Source organism: Nycticebus coucang, chromosome 19 (genome assembly GCF_027406575.1).
Source record: "Nycticebus coucang isolate mNycCou1 chromosome 19, mNycCou1.pri, whole genome shotgun sequence".
Classification (NCBI taxonomy): domain Eukaryota; kingdom Metazoa; phylum Chordata; class Mammalia; order Primates; family Lorisidae; genus Nycticebus; species Nycticebus coucang.
The window spans coordinates 12,440,313-12,459,485 of record NC_069798.1 but is presented as its reverse complement, the minus strand read 5'-3'; the positions used below and the strand labels follow the sequence as shown (position 1 = coordinate 12,459,485).

The 19,173-nt window shown below is 39.2% G+C and overlaps 1 protein-coding gene across 1 annotated transcript in view; it reads right to left on the bottom strand.

Moving 5' to 3' along the window:
- Positions 1-18,887, bottom strand: part of THOC1 (THO complex subunit 1) — a 74,970-nt gene extending 56,083 nt beyond the window's left edge. Inside the window, exons 1-7 of the mRNA XM_053571402.1 lie at positions 16,997-18,887; positions 14,346-14,419; positions 14,192-14,252; positions 12,943-13,009; positions 9,730-9,848; positions 9,254-9,302; positions 8,647-8,742 (exon numbers count right to left, since the gene is read on the bottom strand). Coding sequence (XP_053427377.1) covers positions 8,647-8,742; positions 9,254-9,302; positions 9,730-9,848; positions 12,943-13,009; positions 14,192-14,252; positions 14,346-14,419; positions 16,997-17,050 — 520 coding nt within the window. The 5' untranslated portion in view covers positions 17,051-18,887. The remainder of the gene's footprint in view (positions 1-8,646; positions 8,743-9,253; positions 9,303-9,729; positions 9,849-12,942; positions 13,010-14,191; positions 14,253-14,345; positions 14,420-16,996) is intronic.
- Positions 18,888-19,173: the final 286 nt, after the last annotated feature.

Here is a 19,173-nt window from a genome sequence, read left to right as displayed (position 1 = left end):
AGACTAAAATCTGGTATGCTGACGCCCCCAGCTTTATTTTTGTTACTAAGAACTGCCTTAGCTATACGGGGTTTTTTCCGGTTCCATACAAAACGCAGAATCATTTTTTCCAAATCTTGAAAGTACGATGTAGATACTTTGATAGGAATGGCATTGAATAGGTAGATAGCTTTGGGAAGTATAGACATTTTAACAATGTTGATTCTTCCCATCCATGAGCATGGTATGTTCTTCCATTTGTTAATATCCTCTGCTATTTCCTTTCTGAGGATTTCATAGTTTTCTTTATAGAGGTCTGTCACCTCCTTCATTAGGTATATTCCTAGGTATTTCATTTTCTTTGAAACTATGGTGAAGGGAGTTGTGTCCTTAATTAGCTTCTCATCTTGACTGTTATTGGTGTATACAAAAGCTACTGACTTGTGGACATTGATTTTATATCCTGAAACATTACTGTATTTTTTGATGACTTCTAGGAGTCTTGTGGTTGAGTCTTTGGGGTTCTCTAAGTATAAGATCATGTCGTCAGCAAAGAGGGAGAGTTTGACCTCCTCTGCTCCCATTTGGATTCCCTTTATTTCCTTGTCTTGCCTAATTGTATTGGCTAGAACTTCCAGCACTACGTTGAATAGTAAAGGTGACAGAGGACAACCTTGTCTGGTTCCAGTTCTAAGAGGAAAAGCTTTCAGTTTTACTCCATTCAGTAAAATATTGGCTGTGGGTTTGTCATAGATAGCTTCAATCAGTTTTAGAAATGTGCCACCTATGCCTATACTCTTCAGTGTTCTAATTAGAAAAGGATGCTGGATTTTATCAAATGCTTTTTCTGCATCTATTGAGAGGATCATGTGATCTTTATTTTTGCCTCTGTTAATATGGTGGATAACGTTTATAGACTTGCGTATGTTAAACCAGCCTTGCATCCCTGGGATGAAGCCTACTTGATCATGATGAATGACTTTTTTGATGATAAGCTGTAATCTATTGGCTAGGATTTTGTTGAGAATTTTTGCGTCTATGTTCATGAGTGAGATTGGTCTGAAATTCTCCTTTTTGTTTGGGTCTTTTCCTGGTTTTGGTATCAGGGTGATGTTTGCTTCATAGAATGTGTTGGGGAAGATTCCTTCTTCCTCAGTTTTTTGGAATAATTTCTGCAGTACAGGAATAAGCTCTTCCTTGAAGGTTTGATAGAATTCTGGAGTGAAGCCATCTGGACCAGGGCATTTTTTAGTTGGAAGCTTTTTTATTGTTTCTTTGATCTCAGTGCTTGAAATTGGTCTGTTCAGGAGGTCTATTTCTTCCTGGCTAAGTCTAGGGAGAGGGTGTGATTCCAAATATTGATCCATTTCCTTCACATTGTCACATTTCTGGGCATAGAGTTTCTGGTAGTATTCAGAGATGATCTCTTGTATCTCTGTGGGATCAGTTGTTATTTCCCCTTTATCGTTTCTGATTGAGGTTATTAGAGATTTTACTTTTCTATTTCTAGTTAGTCTGGCTAATGGTTTATCTATTTTATTTATTTTTTCAAAAAACCAACTCCTTGTTTCATTAATTTTCTGAATGATTCTTTTGTTTTCAATTTCATTGATCTCTGATTTGATTTTGGATATTTCTTTTCTTCTACTGAGTTTAGGCTTAGATTGTTCTTCTTTTTCCAATTCCATAAGATCTCTTGTGAGATTGTTGATGTGCTCTCTTTCTGTTTTTCGAATGTAGGCATCTAAAGCGAGGAATTTTCCTCTCAAAACTGCTTTTGCAGTATCCCACAGGTTTTGGTAGCTTGTGTCTTCATTGTTGTTATGCTCAAGGAAGTTAATGATTTCCTGTTTTATTTCTTCCTTCACCCATCTGTTATTCAACAGAAGATTGTTTAATTTCCATGCCTTTGGGTGGGCTTGAGCATTTTTGTTAGAGTTGAGTTCCACCTTTAGTGCCTTATGGTCTGAAAAGATACAAGGTAAAATTTCAATTCTTCTGATTCTGTTGATATTTGTTTTGTGTCCCAGGATATGATCAATTTTGGAGAATGTTCCATAGGGTGGTGAGAAGAATGTATATTCTTTATCTTTGGGGTGGAGTGTTCTATATGCATCTATCAAGCATAGTTGTTCTAGGGTCTCATTTAAATCTCTTACATCTTTGTTTAATTTCTGTTTAGAGGATCTGTCCAGCTCTGTAAGAGGTGTGTTAAAGTCCCCTGTTATGATGGTATTATCAGATATCATATTGCTCAGACTGAGTAAGGTCTGCTTCAAGAATCTGGGAGCATTTAAATTGGGTGCATAAATATTTAGAATGGAAATGTCTTCTTGTTGTAGTTTTCCCTTGACCAATATAAAGTGACCATCTTTGTCTTTTTTGACTTTAGTTGCTTTAAATCCACATGTATCTGAAAATAAGATTGCAACTCCTCTTTTCTTCTGAATTCCGTTTGCCTGAAAAATTGTCTTCCAACCCTTGACTCGGAGCTTTAATTTGTGTTTTGAGGCCAGGTGTGTTTCTTGCAGACAGCAAATGGATGGCTTGTGTTTTTTAATCCAGTCAGCCAATCTATGTCTCTTCAGTGGGGAATTCAGGCCATTAACATTTATTGAGATAATTGATAAGTGTGGTAGTATTCTATTCGTCTTATTTGGTGAGAGTCCATTGCTTAATTTTATCTTTTGCATCAGTGTGGAGGTTAGGTTTTGTCCTTTGATTTCTGAGTTCTTACTTTGCTGCTGATCCATTGTGGTGGTCAGTGTGCAGAACAGGTTGAAGTATTTCCTGTAGAGCTGGTCTTGTTGTGGCGAATTTCCTCAATGTTTGTATATCCGTAAATGATTTGATTTCTCCGTCAATTCTGAAGCTTAGCTTAGCAGGGTACAGAATTCTGGGCTGAAAATTGTTCTGTTTAAGTAGATTAAAGGTAGATGACCATTGTCTTCTTGCTTGGAAAGTTTCATTAGAGAAGTCTGCGGTCACTCTGATGGATTTGCCCCTGTAGGTCAACTGGCGCTTACTCCTGGCAGCTTGCAGAATCTTTTCTTTTGTCTTGACTTTGGACAGGTTCATCACAATGTGTCTTGGAGAAGCTCGGTTAGACTTGAGGCGACCCGGGGTCCAATAGCCCTCTGAAAGCAGTGTGTCAGACTCTTTGGTGATGTTTGGGAAATTTTCTTTTATAATATTCTCTAGTATGGCTTCCATTCCTCTGGGGCATTCTTCTTCCCCTTCTGGAATTCCTATAACTCGTATGTTGGAACGCTTCATAAAGTCCCATAATTCTGACAGTGAACGTTCTGCTTTCTCTCTCTTCTTTTCTGCCTCTTTTACTGTCTGAGTTATCTCAAGAACTTTGTCTTCTACCTCTGAAATTCTTTCTTCTGCATGGTCTAACCTGTTGCTGATACTTTCCATTGTATCTTTAAGTTCCCTAATTGACTGTTTCAGTTCCTTCAGGTCTGCTATATCCTTTTTATATTCTTCATATCGTTCATCTCTTATTTGATTCTGTTTTTGGATTTCCTTTTGGTTATTTTCCACTTTATTAGCAATTTCCTTCATTGTTTCCATCATTTCTTTCATTGTTTTCAACATGTGTATTCTAAATTCCCTTTCTGTCATTCCTAACATTTCTATACTGGTGGAATCATCTGCAGTAGCTACCTCATGGTCCCTTGGTGGGGTTGTTCTAGACTGGTTCTTCATGTTGCCTGGAGTTTTCTGCTGATTCTTCCTCATGAGTGATTTCTTTTATCTGTTTCCTTGCCCTAATTTTCCTTTCACTTCCTCTTGCTCTTTAAGTTCTTGTGCCTGTGGACTAAGGGTTATAGGACCAGAAGGGTGAGAAGGTTGAAGAGCAAAAAAAGGGGATGAAAGAAAGGAGGACCGAGTGATAAGAAAAAAAGAAAGATAGAGAAAGGAGAGGGGGTGGGTATAAGGAATATTGACAAAAAGAAGAGAGGCACAGAAAGAGGGAGACAGGGCAATATAGGTGTACAGTAGGGTACTTTGACACAGCCTTAAAAAACCCCACCTTCTGGGGGTGCCCAGTTGCGTGGTTCCCTTGAGGTCAGCAGCTCTTTGCTAACCTGATCAGACACAGTACCCCACCTCCACCAAGTAGAGAGGAAAGACAAAAATGCTTTAAATCAAACCAAAAGAAGCAAACAGAAAACTTTACGGGGATAAAATTGGGTGAAAAACCAAATTATATCGGTAGAAACACTAGCAAAAATGAAGTTGAAGTTATTAAAAAAGGCAGCAATGGGAAATTATAATTAAACTAGGAAAATTGAGAAAGAAAAAGGGATCTGTGTGGAAAAGATTGAAATTAAAAAAACAAAAGAACATCAGCAACGTCAAAATAAACAAACAAAAAAAACAACCAAACCAAAAACAAAAAGAAGAAAAAAATACACAACCAAAAACAAAGCAGTTTGTATATGTTATTGAATATTGTCTGGGCAACACGTGGTCTTCTGGGGTATGAGATGTTAGTCACAGTTCTGATACGACTGGAGGCTGCTGATTTCTCAAACCCCAGCAGGTAGACACCCTAAATCTCTCTTCAGCCTACTTAAAAGGCACTTTGAACTTGTAAACTTGCTGAGCAGAAGCTTTCCCAGCTTTCTCGCTGGAATCGCTGCTGAAGTGGCTATGCACTTACTCAGTGTGCCAAAACCGATCTCACTCTGCCCCTGAGGGTTAGGGCTGCAAGGCGGCTCAGACCCCACCCTTAGGCTACTTGGTTGCTGGGTTACCAGCTCCCACCCGTTTCTAGCTCTGCGACCCTGAGGGCAGAGCTTGCCGGGGCAGATCACTGACAATGGATCCGTGTGACCCACCGCCAAACACTATCAGCTCCGTCTGGCTCAGCGGCTCAGATTGGGGCCCTAGACAACGGCCAAAGTTCTCCGCACTCCCGCTCAGGCCTTCCCCAAGGCAGTTCAACTCAGTGCCAAGTCCAAGGACATCAAAACAGTTCACAGGTAAGGCCTTTCTGGTTTGCAGTCTCGCTGCTACTGAACTTACAGTTGTGGGCGGGTTTAGACGGATTGAACACACGCGACCACTTGCCGGCTTTCCACTGTTTTAGTCCTCCTCTTGGGGTCCAGAAGTCTCTCGCTGACTCCCTGTATTTTCATAGGAGTGATGATAGGCAGTTCCCACCAGCCAGAGATGCCTGGAGTCCTATCTCCCCAGACTCACGGTGCCCAGATGCAAGGAAGCTGTTACTTGGCTGCCATCTTGCTCCGCCTCCCTCAAGGCCATTTTTCGGCTCACTCCTATTAATCCCAGCACTTAGGGGGCCAAGGTGGGTGGATTGACTTAGCTCACCGGTTCGAGACCAGCCTGAACCAGAGTGAGACCTCATCCGTAAAAATAGCCAGGCATTGTGGCGGGCACCTGTAGTCCCAGCCACTTTGGAGGCTGAGGCAAGAGAATTGCTTGAGCCCAAGAGTTTGAGGTCGCTGTGAGCTATGATGCCACAGCACTCTACCAAGGGAAACAAAGTGAGACTCTGTCTCAAAAAAAAAAAAAAAAAAAAAAAAAAAAAATGCATAGCTTTGCTGGGCGCAGTGGCTTATGCCTGTAATCCTAACACTCTGGGAGGCTGTGGTGGGTGGGCTGCTTGAGCTCATGAGTTTGAGACGAGCCTAAGCAAGAGTGAGAACCCGTATCTAAAAAATATCCGGGTGTCATGGTGGGCGCCTGTAGTCCCAGCTACTTGGGAGGCTGAGGCAAGAGAATCACTGAGCCCAAGAGTTTGAGGTTGCTGTGAGCTATGATGCCACAGTACTCTACCAGGGGCAAGAAAGTGAGACTCTGTCTCAAAAAGAAAAAAGAAAAAAAGCAAGATTTCCAGTAATGGAAGGCTAAATTATTCAGGTTAATTTCACCCACGAAGGACAACTAAAAACTTATATATGTTAATTCTACAAATATTTATAGAGCATACACCAAGTTCATAGAACTGTTTTAGGCAATGAAATAGAAAAATGATTTCCCTAAAAACAGTGAAAAGCTGACAAGATGGTGAGAAATACCTGATAAAAATCCAGAGGGCAAGAAAAATAAACAATGCATGATCAGCAGGCAAGCCACTCTTGCCTATAGGACATCTGCCAAATAGAAGGAATCAGTTCCAAAAGTTAAGCCACTCCTTTAGTAGCTTCCTGGAATTAAGATCATAAAAGTAAACCTCTGGGCCCATGGAAAGTAAGGAATCTAATAAACTAATAAATTCCACCACCTGCCATCTTCAAAGCTGAGAACTTGTAGGGCTACATTGTTAGGTAGGAGTAAACCAAACTGTATTCTAGCACTGAGTCTTCTGGATGATCCAGGAACAATAGGACTTCAACTGACCTGGATTAATGGAAGGCCTGGACTGGTAGCACAGCCCTTTAGAAGGTGCACGGCAGAAGCAATGAAAACCCTATCTAGAGAAAGGTATCTACCCTAGACCTCAAGATTATTTTCTCAAATATGTTCTCAAATATAACACCCAATAAAAACTAGACACACACACAAAAAAAGACATCATAAGTTAGAAATAGTAAAACAGCCCGTAGAAAGAGACCCACAAAGACTTAAAGTACTAGAAATATTAGTTATAGACAGCAAAATAAAATGCTAATGAAGTTTAAAACTAAAAAACAAGCTTGAGAATATCAGTTGGAAATAAGAAACTAAAACGTGATATAGTAGACTTTAAAAAGACCTTCTGGAAGATAAAAGTATAATACAACAATGAAAAATACAAGAAATGAATTTAAGAATTCTTCTATCAGATTATTCACAGCTAAAGAAAGAAGTAGTGAAGTAGTGAACTAGAAAATAACTCTAAAGAATTATTCAGAATATGATAGAGGGAGACTAATAGATGAAAAATAGAAAGGGTGCCAAAATAAAGTATACACATTTTAAGAATGGAAAGAATTGAATTAAAATTGTAATCTTCAGCCAGGTGCAGTGGCTCATGCCTATAATCCTAGCACTCTGGAGGGCCAAGGTGGGTGGATTGCCTGAGCTCAGGAGATCAAGATTGGGCTGATCAAGAGCAAGACAACATTTCTACTAAAAAGAGAAAAAACTAGCCAGGTGTGGTGGTACGCAACTATAGTCCAAGGTTCTCGGGAGGCTGAGGAAAGAGGATTGCTTCAGCCCAGGAGTTTAAGGTTGCTGAGAACTGTGACGCCATGGCACTCAAGCCTGGGGCAACAGAGTGAGATTCAAAGAAAAAAAAAATCATAATACTCAATACGTACTGATAACAAAAGATTAATATGAGTCATGTTAAGTACTTCTTGTAATTGCAGAAATCAAACGTGACTTGAGTATTACAAATTAAATACAGTTTGTTCCTTTTTTAAATTGTGTATACATTTTCTGGGATCCTCTGTATATGTACATACAAAGAGTAAGAGACAGAAGATACACTGAGAAGATACAATGAATGTTTAAGTTCCAGAAAAAGAGGCATGTACAATATTAGAAGAGATAAAGGCCAGATTTTTACAAATTGAATGAAAGACACTTAATCTATACATTCAAAATGCCCTCAATCTCAAGCAGAATAAATAAAAAGAAATTCATGCTTAGATGTGATAGTAAAACTGAAGAAAATCAGAGGGAAAAAACATCTTAAGCGCGGACAAGAAATTTAGATTATTGTATCTTCAAAAAGTGAGACTGACATAGGACTTGACTATACAACAATGGAAGACAGAAGACAAAGTAAAGATGATTTCCCATGAAGTGAAATCCAGTGCCAATCTAGACTCTTCTACTAAAACCATTCTCCAAGAAGAAAGGAGAAATACAGATTTTTCAGGTAAACAAAGACCTGCACTAAAGTCTAAAGGGGAAAACAGTCACAGGCGGAAAGTCACAACTACAGAAAGTGGTAAATCTATATTCACCTTGAACACATAAAAAAAGTAGGAAAGAAAAAAAACAGCACATAGAACAACAACAAAAAAAGCACATACAAACCACTGCTAACATATACTATAGATGTCACTACATACAGGCACTATTGTGGACTCTTCATGTACTTTAATTCATTTAATCTCACAATAACATACAAAGTAGGAGGTATACTAGTCTGATATTAAGGGAAAAAAATTAAAGCAAAGAGATGTTAAAATATGGCTTATCTGAACAGACTAGGGAGGGGGAAAGCTCTGAATAACTAGCAATGTTCCGTTTCTGGAGCTGGACAGTGGTTATACATAATCATACTACACATTCGCTTTATGCACTTTTCTATGAGTATTATTTCATAATAAAAATTTGTATAAAAAAGGAAAGGAAGTAAATATGGCTAAACAGTAATGAGTGAGGAAGAAAATGGAAATAAAAATAGGTACATATTATTAAATGAAATATAGACATGATCTACATATCTCAGTGTGATTTAACTGCATGTTATTATTAATATGTTTTGAACTTAAAGAATCAATGGCTTGGTTTCAGGATTACATGTATTGCACAATAGAACTAGCATCAACCATATGTAAGCAAAACAAAATAAAGTGATAATTTTCTAAATCTTCCAACTTCTTTGAACCGTCTTTCTCATTATGACAGACAGATATTAGGCAGGTTTTAAGACTTCTCCCCAGAGAATTTATTTAATGTAGAGGAGCTTACCTGATTTCTCAGATAGAGGGAAAAGCCTGGCCAAAAAGAGCTGAATTCGTCCACAGAAGACTGTATTCTGGGATTTAGATAATCTTCGTAGGAGATCTAACAATATAAGGAAATGAATGTTACATAGAAAAGATCATTCTATGTTTATTACAACCATATCTAAGTTTCTTAATCAGTTTGTTGAGAGTATTTTCTTAAAGAACAGTCTTTAAGATGGGGGTAGAAACTACTGCTGCAAAAACATAATTTAAGAAGAAAACAAATTCAGCATGAACAAGATAAACTTTACTGAATTTTTCTGGTTTTCATTATACCCAGAAGAAAAATAGTTTAAAGTGAATGATCAATTTTAATAAATCGGATTGTTACTTAAAAATGAAGATAATCAGATGCTGTGGCTCATGCCTATATCCTGGCACTGACTGGAGTAGAGGCTGAGGCAGGTAGATTGCTGGAAACCACGAGTTTTGAGACTAGCCTGGGCAAGTGATCCTACGGCCTCAGCCTTTGAGAACATTAGGATTATAGGTATGAGCCACCATACTCGGCCTCTGGCCATATATACATTTAAAGAAAAAAAAAACTCAATTAGCACAGAATTACTTACCATTGCACATACGTAGTAAATAATTTTTCCCAGCAGAATAGAATGTATTCTAAAATCAAGACAGAACTTATTACTATTCTTTAGAAGTTATTCCCACACTCTTCAATAATAAGTCACAGGAAGTAAAATGTTAAAAAATTAACATGCGCTGAGTATCTACTATGCCACTTTCACTTTCTTTTTAACAAATAACATTTTCAATGAAATAAAATATTTTCAGATAGAAAACATGACACTGTTTTAAACACGTCAAAGTATAAATTTTCAAGTTAATTTTTACTACTCAATCAAATTTTGTACTTCAAGGATTTCTCTACATGTGGTTTCCAGGCAAGCACAATATATGAATAATTCTTTCTCAGAGACAAACTTTTTGGCAATCAGCAATATTAGAAATATAAGAAAAAAAATCTACCCTCAGAACTTTGAATCTATAGAAAGATAACATTAGCAGGAAAAGAAATTAAGTTACTTACTGATTTCCAAGTAGCAACATTTTTTTCCACAAAAGTGAATATTGTATCACATTGATCCAAAGGAAGACAATCCAAAACATCTCCCAACAATACAAAAGGCGTAGATGCGGTACAAATACCTTCAAGTGGAGCACAAGCCAATTTAAACGTTTAAAAAGCTGTAGAGTAAAACAATCTTTGAAAAATAATTCTGAAGAATATCTTAGTACACTTTGTCACTCATAACAAGGCTAGGACACATTTAAGTAATTTTTGATATGTAATGATGATAATGTAATAATTCTTGACAACATCTAGAGCATTTACTATATGTCAGGCACACCAAGTGCTTTATGTACAGGAACACATTTAATCTTATAGCCCTATGAGGAAGATCACATAATTATCCTCATTTTACAGAACGGGCAACTTGAGACACAGGTTAAATAAGTTGGCCAAGATCACAGAGCCAGTAAGTGGCAGAGCTGGGATACGAACCCAGGCAGTCTGGCTCCACAGTCTCTTTTCTTCACCACTAAGCTATTCAAAAGAATATAATGCAGCCAATGGTTATCACGACTATAATAACTCGGAAAAATGCTTATGATACAATGTTAAGTAAAAAAGGCAATGAAACAATTTTTAAAAATGACTTGAGAAACTAAACCATTATACCAAAATGAGTGGTAGTTTTTAAAAGTAGAGGAATTATGACTAGTATTTTCCCTTACTTCATTTCCACATGTTCTATAATGTTGCTAAATTGTCTTTGCAATTTGTTATCAAAAAAGATAACAAAAAGGCTTAACATTGATTTCAACTATGATTTAATATTTACAGTAACAGTATTGTTTCAGGGGGAAGAATGGCAAAGTAAAAAGTTACTGTTTACCTCTCAAGTCAAAGTTATTAGAGAACAATAATAAATTAAAGATTTTTCTGGAGAAATGGTCATTTAGATCAGCAAGAAATGCTTTGATATCCCTACTCATTCTTCTATTTTAAGGTAATGGGTACTAACAAATACTCGACAGTGTTTAAGAAAAGTAGTCAATTAAGCATGTTATGGGGGCATGGGGAGGAATCTAGGGATACCACAGAAAGTTGAGAAAAAGGAAATAATACATCCAGCTCTACTCTGCATTAGTAAGATCACATCTGGAATGTGATGTGAGGGATACTGCCTAAGAGTCAGTGGGTGGAATGAAGCAGCAGATTCCAACTCAACATAAAGGAAACCTTCTGATGATCAGAACTAACAGGGTGCAAATTGTGAGCTCCATTGATGGGCATGATCCAGCAGAGGCTAGACGATCACTCCTGATGATGTTAGAGCAGAGAGGCAGGCTAAACCAGGGATGAGACTAGACTAGATGACCTCCTAAGTCTCTAATATCATTTACATTTTGTGATTTTATATATCTTACATATCTGAGAGATCTGAGAGGCACACTCTGCCTTTAATTGCAATTTAGTCTGACATTAAGTGAGCTCACATTCAATAATTACAGAAATTAAAAAAATTAACTAGATTTTACTGCCAAAGATTCTGAGTCAGCAGAACCAAAATTTAACTGCCAAAGATTCTGAGTCAGCAGAACCAAATTTTAATTGCCAGAGATTCTGAGTAAGTAGAACCAAGGTCTAGGAATCTCATTTAAAAATAGATTCGCTAATGGTTCTAATGAGCTGGCAGGTGCAGAACCACTATATGATTCACCAGAATTTTCACAATCTGTGTTCCAGCTTCTGCACCAATGTCTCTGCTTACCTTATCTTTGGCCACAGATACCCCTCATCAGTTCCGAGACACCATGCTTTGTTCATCCTTCTATGTTTTTCTCTGCCTAAAGTCTTCCTCTTCTTTGTCATATCTTTCAAAGCACAGAGTAAATTTCAGCTCATCTAGAAAATTCCCTGTTATCTTTGACTAGGCCACCTCATCTATGCTTCTGAAGCGCACTGTACATTAATCTACTGAAGCATTTGGCATACCCTAATTACCTTTGTATTATAGACTTTTAAGGGGTAGGCATTTTTATATGTTTTAAACCAGCAAAGTGTCTGACACTGAATAAACTTGCCAAATTGAATTTAAGAAAACATATTTATGGACAATTTGAAAACATGTCACATAAATAAACAATAATAATCTCTTGCAAGAAGAAATTTATCCCTAAAACAAAAATAAGCATTTAAGTTTTTATTTATAAGTCTTTATTTATAGTTTAAGTTCATAAGTACTCCTTTCTCAACCAAAAGTTCTAAATATGTAAGTTCTTATGTTAAAAAAACTTCATGTGTTAAGAACATCCTTACAAGAGTAACATATCAAATTGATTGATGAACTAAGTAAACATTGACAGGAACTGGGAGTGGCAGGGTGGGATAGTGATCTCTCAAAACTATCCCACACTGCCACTCCCCCTTTTTAACAGGCCCCTGCCTAGTTTTCTGCTGGCAGTCTCCCTTTGCGATTATTCTCCCATAGCTGCTCTTTACCATGGTATACAAACCCCTTTACAAATGACTCTAATCTACCCCTCCCTGCTTCTTTCCTAAGTGTTCTCATTATTCTCTCTCCCTCCTGCTCCACACGGTTTTCTAGCCATTCTGAACTTGGTCTTTGTATAGCTATTCCCTTCTCAGTTTCTGTCTGAAAAACTCTTCATTCCTCCTGTCGCACCTCTCATACACTTCATCATGTTTAAGTCTTTCTTGACTCCTTTAGACTCAAGTTTACAGTCACTTTTATTCTATTCTCTCCAACCATGCTTCACTCCCACTTCAGCCACAGTAAGACATGCATCTATCTGTTTCCTCTATTAGCTCCTTATGTGTGATGAATATGATTTATTAACATTTGATCTCTTAGTCCTCGTTCAGTGCCAGGCACACAGTAGAGGCTCAATAAATATTTATTGAATGAACGAAACAACTGGAGAACAAAGAAAGTGCCAAAATGTACACTGAATAGTAGAGAAGAGAAATAAGTGTAAACTAATTTTTTAAATTATTTTTTATTAAATCATTAACTTTGTACATTGATGCATTTGTGGGGTTCAGGGTACTGCTCTAACGTAAACTAATTTGATTGAGACAACTTCTTGGCAAAGGTGAGTAAGGCAGAACTTGAAGAATAAAATAAGATGGAGAGATATGGGGAGAAGAAGTTTGAAATATAGCATGTCATATCCAAGATAACTTTAAAAAAAAGAACAAAACCATACTTACCTTCAGTTACTCCCCCAATAGCAAGAGAAATAATAGCTAAAACGTTTTCACATGATGAATGATTTATCTACCAACAGAGGAGAAACAATTTAAGGGCAAGAGTTCAGACTAATTTGATAACAATAAAAACATTGAACAGATATGGAATAAAAATATTTCTTTTAGAAGATAAAATGATTTTCTAGGATGAAAATATAAAAAGAAAGCAGTAGTGTAGAGAATCAATAATTGCAGATGTGAAGTAATAAGTGACTCACTCAAAATCCAATGGTCTCAGGAAAATGATTACATTAGTGTGATTAAAGCTATAAGCTATTCAAATACAAAAGTGCTGAGGCCATAACTCAGTGGCACAGGGCAGGGGTGGGGCCGGGGGAATTAATGTACTGGCACATCAGTATGTCTGAGGGAGGATCTTAATGCCATGTAAAAGGGAGGTATCACAATAAGCAGCATTTATTGAATTTTCATTCACTGTTTTACACAACACTGAGAACGGCATTTTCCATGCTTAGAAATGAAACTGAAACTCAGAAAAGCAAAATAACTTGCCCAATGCCTCCCAATAAAAAACTAAGTCCAGAGAAAGGCAAAGAATCATTTTTGATCTAGAATTATCTCAGAGCAAGGGACACTGCATTATGGGCATCAGAAGAGAATACAGTTTTTGAAGACCCCATCTCAGTTTGACAAAGAATGAATGGTTGAAAATCTTCCTTTCATTCAGGTGCCCTACTCAATTTATTTATTGGTGAATAAATTCAGATTTTTCATGTTCTCTATGGACAATAGAGAGGCCTTATTTACAGATTCTTACTGATGACGAGGATGCCATAGGAAAATAAGAGCATGGAATCCTAGCTCCTAAGCTCAATATTTTTGGATTTTATCTTTCGTGCCATTATAGGACTTGACTGTTTACACAGCAAATTGAGAGAGCCCAGCTTCAACCTCTAGATCTTGCTAAGACCTCATGTCAACTTTTCTTATCTCACTTGGAGAGAGCTCTCTCCATTTATTAAATCAAACCCTGAAATTGCACCTGTTCTGTCAAAACTCTTATAGTATCATTACTCAGTTTTCACAAGGTAGCAAGCTTACTCTAGGGGAAAAAAAAACACAACAAATTTTAAAATATCCACTCTAAGAATAAAAGCATTTTTAAAATAACATGGTTTATTAATTTGTGAGCAAAATTTCAACAATACAGAAACAAGAAATTTCAACAATACAGAAAAAGCATACTTACAATTTCTTCTTCTAGAACACCTCTGAAAGCTTGATCAAGGGTACATTTTTTTTCATTTTCACTATTAAAAAGAAAAGGCAACCTCATTTTTTAAACAGCCCAGGGTAAATATAAAGATTTGGGCAAGTATTTTCCATAGATATCAATGCCTTACCTGCCAGGTAATTGGCTGAAGGTACTCAGTAATGGCTTGATATTTTTGTTGTTCAAGGCCTCTCTGGTAGACTTCTAGAAAAATGAACATGGCAAATAATTGGAAAAGATTTTGCTTATTATTAACTGAAAAACATATCCTTTATTGACAATATATGTTCTAACTAAAAAATGTTTATGCCTGGGAAAAATTACTTATCAGTCATTCTCCTGGGTAATCCTTATTCCAAATGTCACTTGATGCTACAGATCTTCACTTTATATACAGCAAAAGCTTCCCACATAGACTTTTCACCCTAGGTTTTTCCTCCTATTATTTTTTAAAATATCACCTTCAAGAGAGTATTCTGCATTAAAAAAAAAATACCTCCAAATGGCTCCTTATTTACACATTTCGGTTTTGAAGTTTCATAGCTCCTTCAAGGTCCTTGAGTTATCCCACTCAATCTCTACAACTTTATTTCCTATTACTCCCTAACACATCCCTTGCACTAAACTCTAAACATTTTCATCATTTTCTTTTTTGATTTTTTTCTGAAGCAGAGTCTCTTGCCCAGGCTACAGTGCCATGGCATCAGTCTATCTCACGGCAACCTCAAACTCCTGGGTTCAGGTGAGCCTGCCTCAGCTTCCCGAGTAGGTAGGATACAGGAAGTCCCCACAAGGCCAAGCTATTTTCTGTTTTTAGTAGAGACAGGGTCTTGCTCTTGTTCAGGCTGGTCTTGAATTCTTGAGCTTCAGCAATCCTGCCACAGCCTCCCAGAGTGCTAGGATTACAGGCATGAGCCACCGTGCCTGGTCTTTCATCGTTTTCTGTCAAGCTCATTCTAGTGTATTCACACATTCAGGGTGTTTTTCCCACCTGCTCATCCAAATTCTATCCATTGTCCCAGACCCACTTAAGTCCTACCTTCCCTTAGAATTTTAATCACTGCAGTTCCTGACACATAAGGGCCTGCTAATTGTCTTAAAGTAGTCATAAGTTAAAGACAAAAACATTGCAAAATCATTCATTCTGTGAAAATTCACATAAGAAAGTCATCTTATTACCTCACAGGAGTTAAATATATAGTGGAAATGTCCATTCCTGACTCTGCCACTAAGAGGCTGAATAACTTGAGGCCTATCCCTTTATCTCTTTGTGTTTATTTCTCTGGCCTTAAATGCCTTTTCCTTAAATAAGAGGTTGGCTGTAGATCCTACTACCAGCAGAAGCAGTGGTGGCATCATCTGGGAACTTGCTAGAAACACAGAATCTAAGGCCCCATTCCATAATACTGAACTAAATTCTGAATTTGGCAAGATTTCCAGGTAATCTCACCGCACACTGAAAGCACTGGAATAGATGATCTCCAATTAAATGGTCCCTTTTCAGGGCTAATGTGATCTTGAATATTCTTTTTTTAGCTGGGACTACAGGCGCCCGCCACAAGGCCCGGCTTTTTTTTTTTTTTTCTTCTGTTGTTGTTGCAATTTGGCCGGGGCCGGGTTTGAACCCACCACCCTTGGTATACGGGGCCGGCGCCCTACTCACTGAGCCACAGGTGCCGCCCTTGAACTTGAATATTCCTACAGTTACTCTCTTTTTTTTCTTCTTCCTTTCAGTTTTTGGCTGGGGCCGGGCTTGAACCCGCCACCTCCGGTATATGGGGCGGGTGCCCTACTCTTTGAGCCACAGGTGCCGCCCTCTTAACAGTTACTCTTAACAAAATTTCAATGTAGCAAAATGCATACGAAGAAAACCATTCTGACGACATAAGATACAATGCGTCAAAAAACAAACCACTGTATGAGAAAAATACCTGCAAAGGAGAAAACTGACTACAAAGAATCAATTTTCTTTCACAGAATTTTCATTCTAGCATCACTGTAACAACCTATCCAAATGGTTGATCACGCACGGGAATGTTGGTGTAAATGCTACAGACGAAAACAAACTACTCGGAACAGTGTTCTTCAAACGTACGTCACTGTGATGGGCAACAAAAAGAATAACAGGTCCGAAGTCAGAAAAACCAGTTAAGTCAGTCACTTAACTTTTGGGGCGTGTCAGTTTCAATCTCATGCGTCAAGAAAAATAAAACTTAGTCTACTTCATAATGCTAAGTGTTATAGTTACATGAGCTAACAATAAGCCGTTTCCCGCTTAAAAAGAACCTCCGTATGTATCCATTAGAGGGGAGATACTGAGGGTGAAGGGTTGGCGAGCAGACGGCCGGAACAACCACCTGGCAGTTCACAAGGCGCAGGCAGGAACCAAGTCTCCAGGCTGCAACCACTCCCACCCTGCCCCTTCCTCAGCTCCCCTGCCAGTTCCAGAGACACCTGCCCCGCTGAGCGAGCCCTGGGGCTGGACTGGACCGGAGGCAGTTTGCACATGAGCTGCCCACACCCAGCGCTAAATCTCCCAGAACGCTGGGTCCAGGACCTACCGGCGGGTGGGCGGGTGCGGACAGCGGGGGACTCACGGCAGAGGCAGGTAGTGCGACTTTCCCTGCCCCTCGGCCCCTCTGGACCGGGCCAGGAGCAGGAGCTGCGGCGGACAAACCTCCGCCTCGCTTTGAACCTCAAGGCAAAATGCGAATAATTTCAGGGAGAAGAAGGCAAAGGACAGCGCCAGGCCAGGGCCCCAACCTCCCGTCTACAGCTCACCGTAAACCGCGTCCGCGCTTCGGGCAAACTAAAGAGCGGCGGCGTCGGAGACATCTTCTCGGTTGCGCGTGCCCGCTACTGCGCTGCGGCGCCGGCTGATGACGTCAAACGGGAGCAATGAGCTTGCGGGCTACGCGCGGGGCTAGAGCGGCCTGTGAGGGCAGGGGCTGGTGAGATCGCGGATGGGAACTTTGGTGAGGGCTGAATTTGGGCGGGCATTGGGAATCCTAGTCAGCCAAACAATACTCAGTACAGGTTCTTGGGTAACCCTTGGGGTAAGAGGACTTGGGCCTCGCCCTGTACGTACTGAGCTTCGGGACAGGGAAAGGCTCAACGCGCACTTGCGCCCCGGATGTTTTCCTGGTTTGGGGAAAGCAGGTGAATGGCGGCTGATTACCGCTCAAATGGCAGTTCAAGAAGGTAACCGCTGCCTGGACTCCAAGCAGGTGGGAAAGTGTTGGCAGTAGCAGTGGCGTGGCTCGTTCTCGAAAGCTTCGGAGTTGTGTCGCGTTCCGGATTTGAGTATAAGCCCTGGATCACGGTCCCTGTAGCTCATGAGCTGTCTTCTCTGAAGTAGAAATAATACCTATTTCACAGAGCTGTTGAAAAGCTTGCTTGAGGGCGGCGCCTGTGGCTCAGTGAGGAGGACGCCGGCCCCATATACCTAAGGTGGCGGGTTCAAACCCGGCCCCGGCCAAACCGCAGCAAAAAAATAGCCAGGCATTGTGGCGGGCACCTGTAGTCTCAGCTACTCGTGAGGCTGAGGCAAGAGAATCGCCTAAAACCCAGGAGTTGGAGATTGCTGTGAGCTGTGACGCCAGCGCACTCTACCAAGGGCGATAAAGTGAGACTCTGTCTCTAAAAAAAAAAAAAAAAAGAGGGCGGCGCCTGTGGCTCAACGGAGTAGGGCGCCGACCCCGTATGCCGGAGATGGCAGGCTCAAACCCAGCCCCGGCCAAAAACTGCAAAAAAACAAAAACGAACAAAAAAAAAAAATCTCGCTTGAAATAATGACTGAAGTGTAGATTGTAAAGCAATATAGATGGTGTTTATTATTCCTGTCTTTACCGTTGGAATCAGTTAAATTTGCTGGCATGTATTGGTCTCTAATGAAACAGGAAGACAGGAGGAACGCAGTACTCGGCTCTGATTGGAAAACAGGTGGTGCTGAGTCCAGGGTAAAGGCATCCCTTGCAAAACCATGTTTCCATAACCATTTCTTTTCCTGGGAGTGGCTTGGCCAATAATGAGAAGCCGAGAAGCAAAGTGACCACCATAACTCAGCTGGAGTTAATTGTAGAGAAAAAGCACTTACCCAGACTTGGGGAACTTCCTACCAGCTTTTACTCCCTTCCGCGTGTACTTTGTTCTCTTAGACATCCCATGAAAATACAGGAACTTAAGGAAAAGATACCTGCACAGTCTTGCCTCTAAGTGGGAATTGTGTAATGAAGACTACCTAGAGCATTGCAATCTTTCTTAGAATCAACAGACTCATTCACATTTGATTGTATAATTAAATTTACAGATTGGCAAAATGATTTAATTCAGAAATAGACTTTGTTATCTGATAACTGATGAAACAGGATTATCATATTACAGATGATTATTAATGATCTGGAACACAACCAGAAATAAATACAATTACTTTTTTTATAATTTAAGTGGAAGACCTGGGGGGTTTAATGACTCATTCATTAAAGCCCAATGATTTAGAATTGTATATATCCAGCAAACATTTGTTGGGCATTTTATACACAATGGACAGTATTGGTTGAATGAAAAAATGTATGGAAATGATTAAATGAGCAAAATAATATAGCATAATGCTGTCTTGAACTCAGTGTGGTTGACATTAAAGCAGTGGTTCTCAAACTTCCTAATGCTGCCAGCCTTTAATACAGTTCCTGTGGGTCTCAACCCACAGGTTGAGAACTGCTGTATTAAAAGGAACATAACTACAGTATAAACTTTCTATTATGATTGGTTTAGAATAGATAATAGCTGTAGGGCAGAGAGATTGCTACCATCTGAGGCAGGTAACCATGCAGAAGTTAAGAGTATGAGCTGAACCTTAAAGGATTTCCACAGCTATAGGTAGGAATGGGAGAAGTAAGAAAGACATTCCAAATAGAATGACGTGAACAGAGATATGGAAAGGAGAAAACAGTGAATGC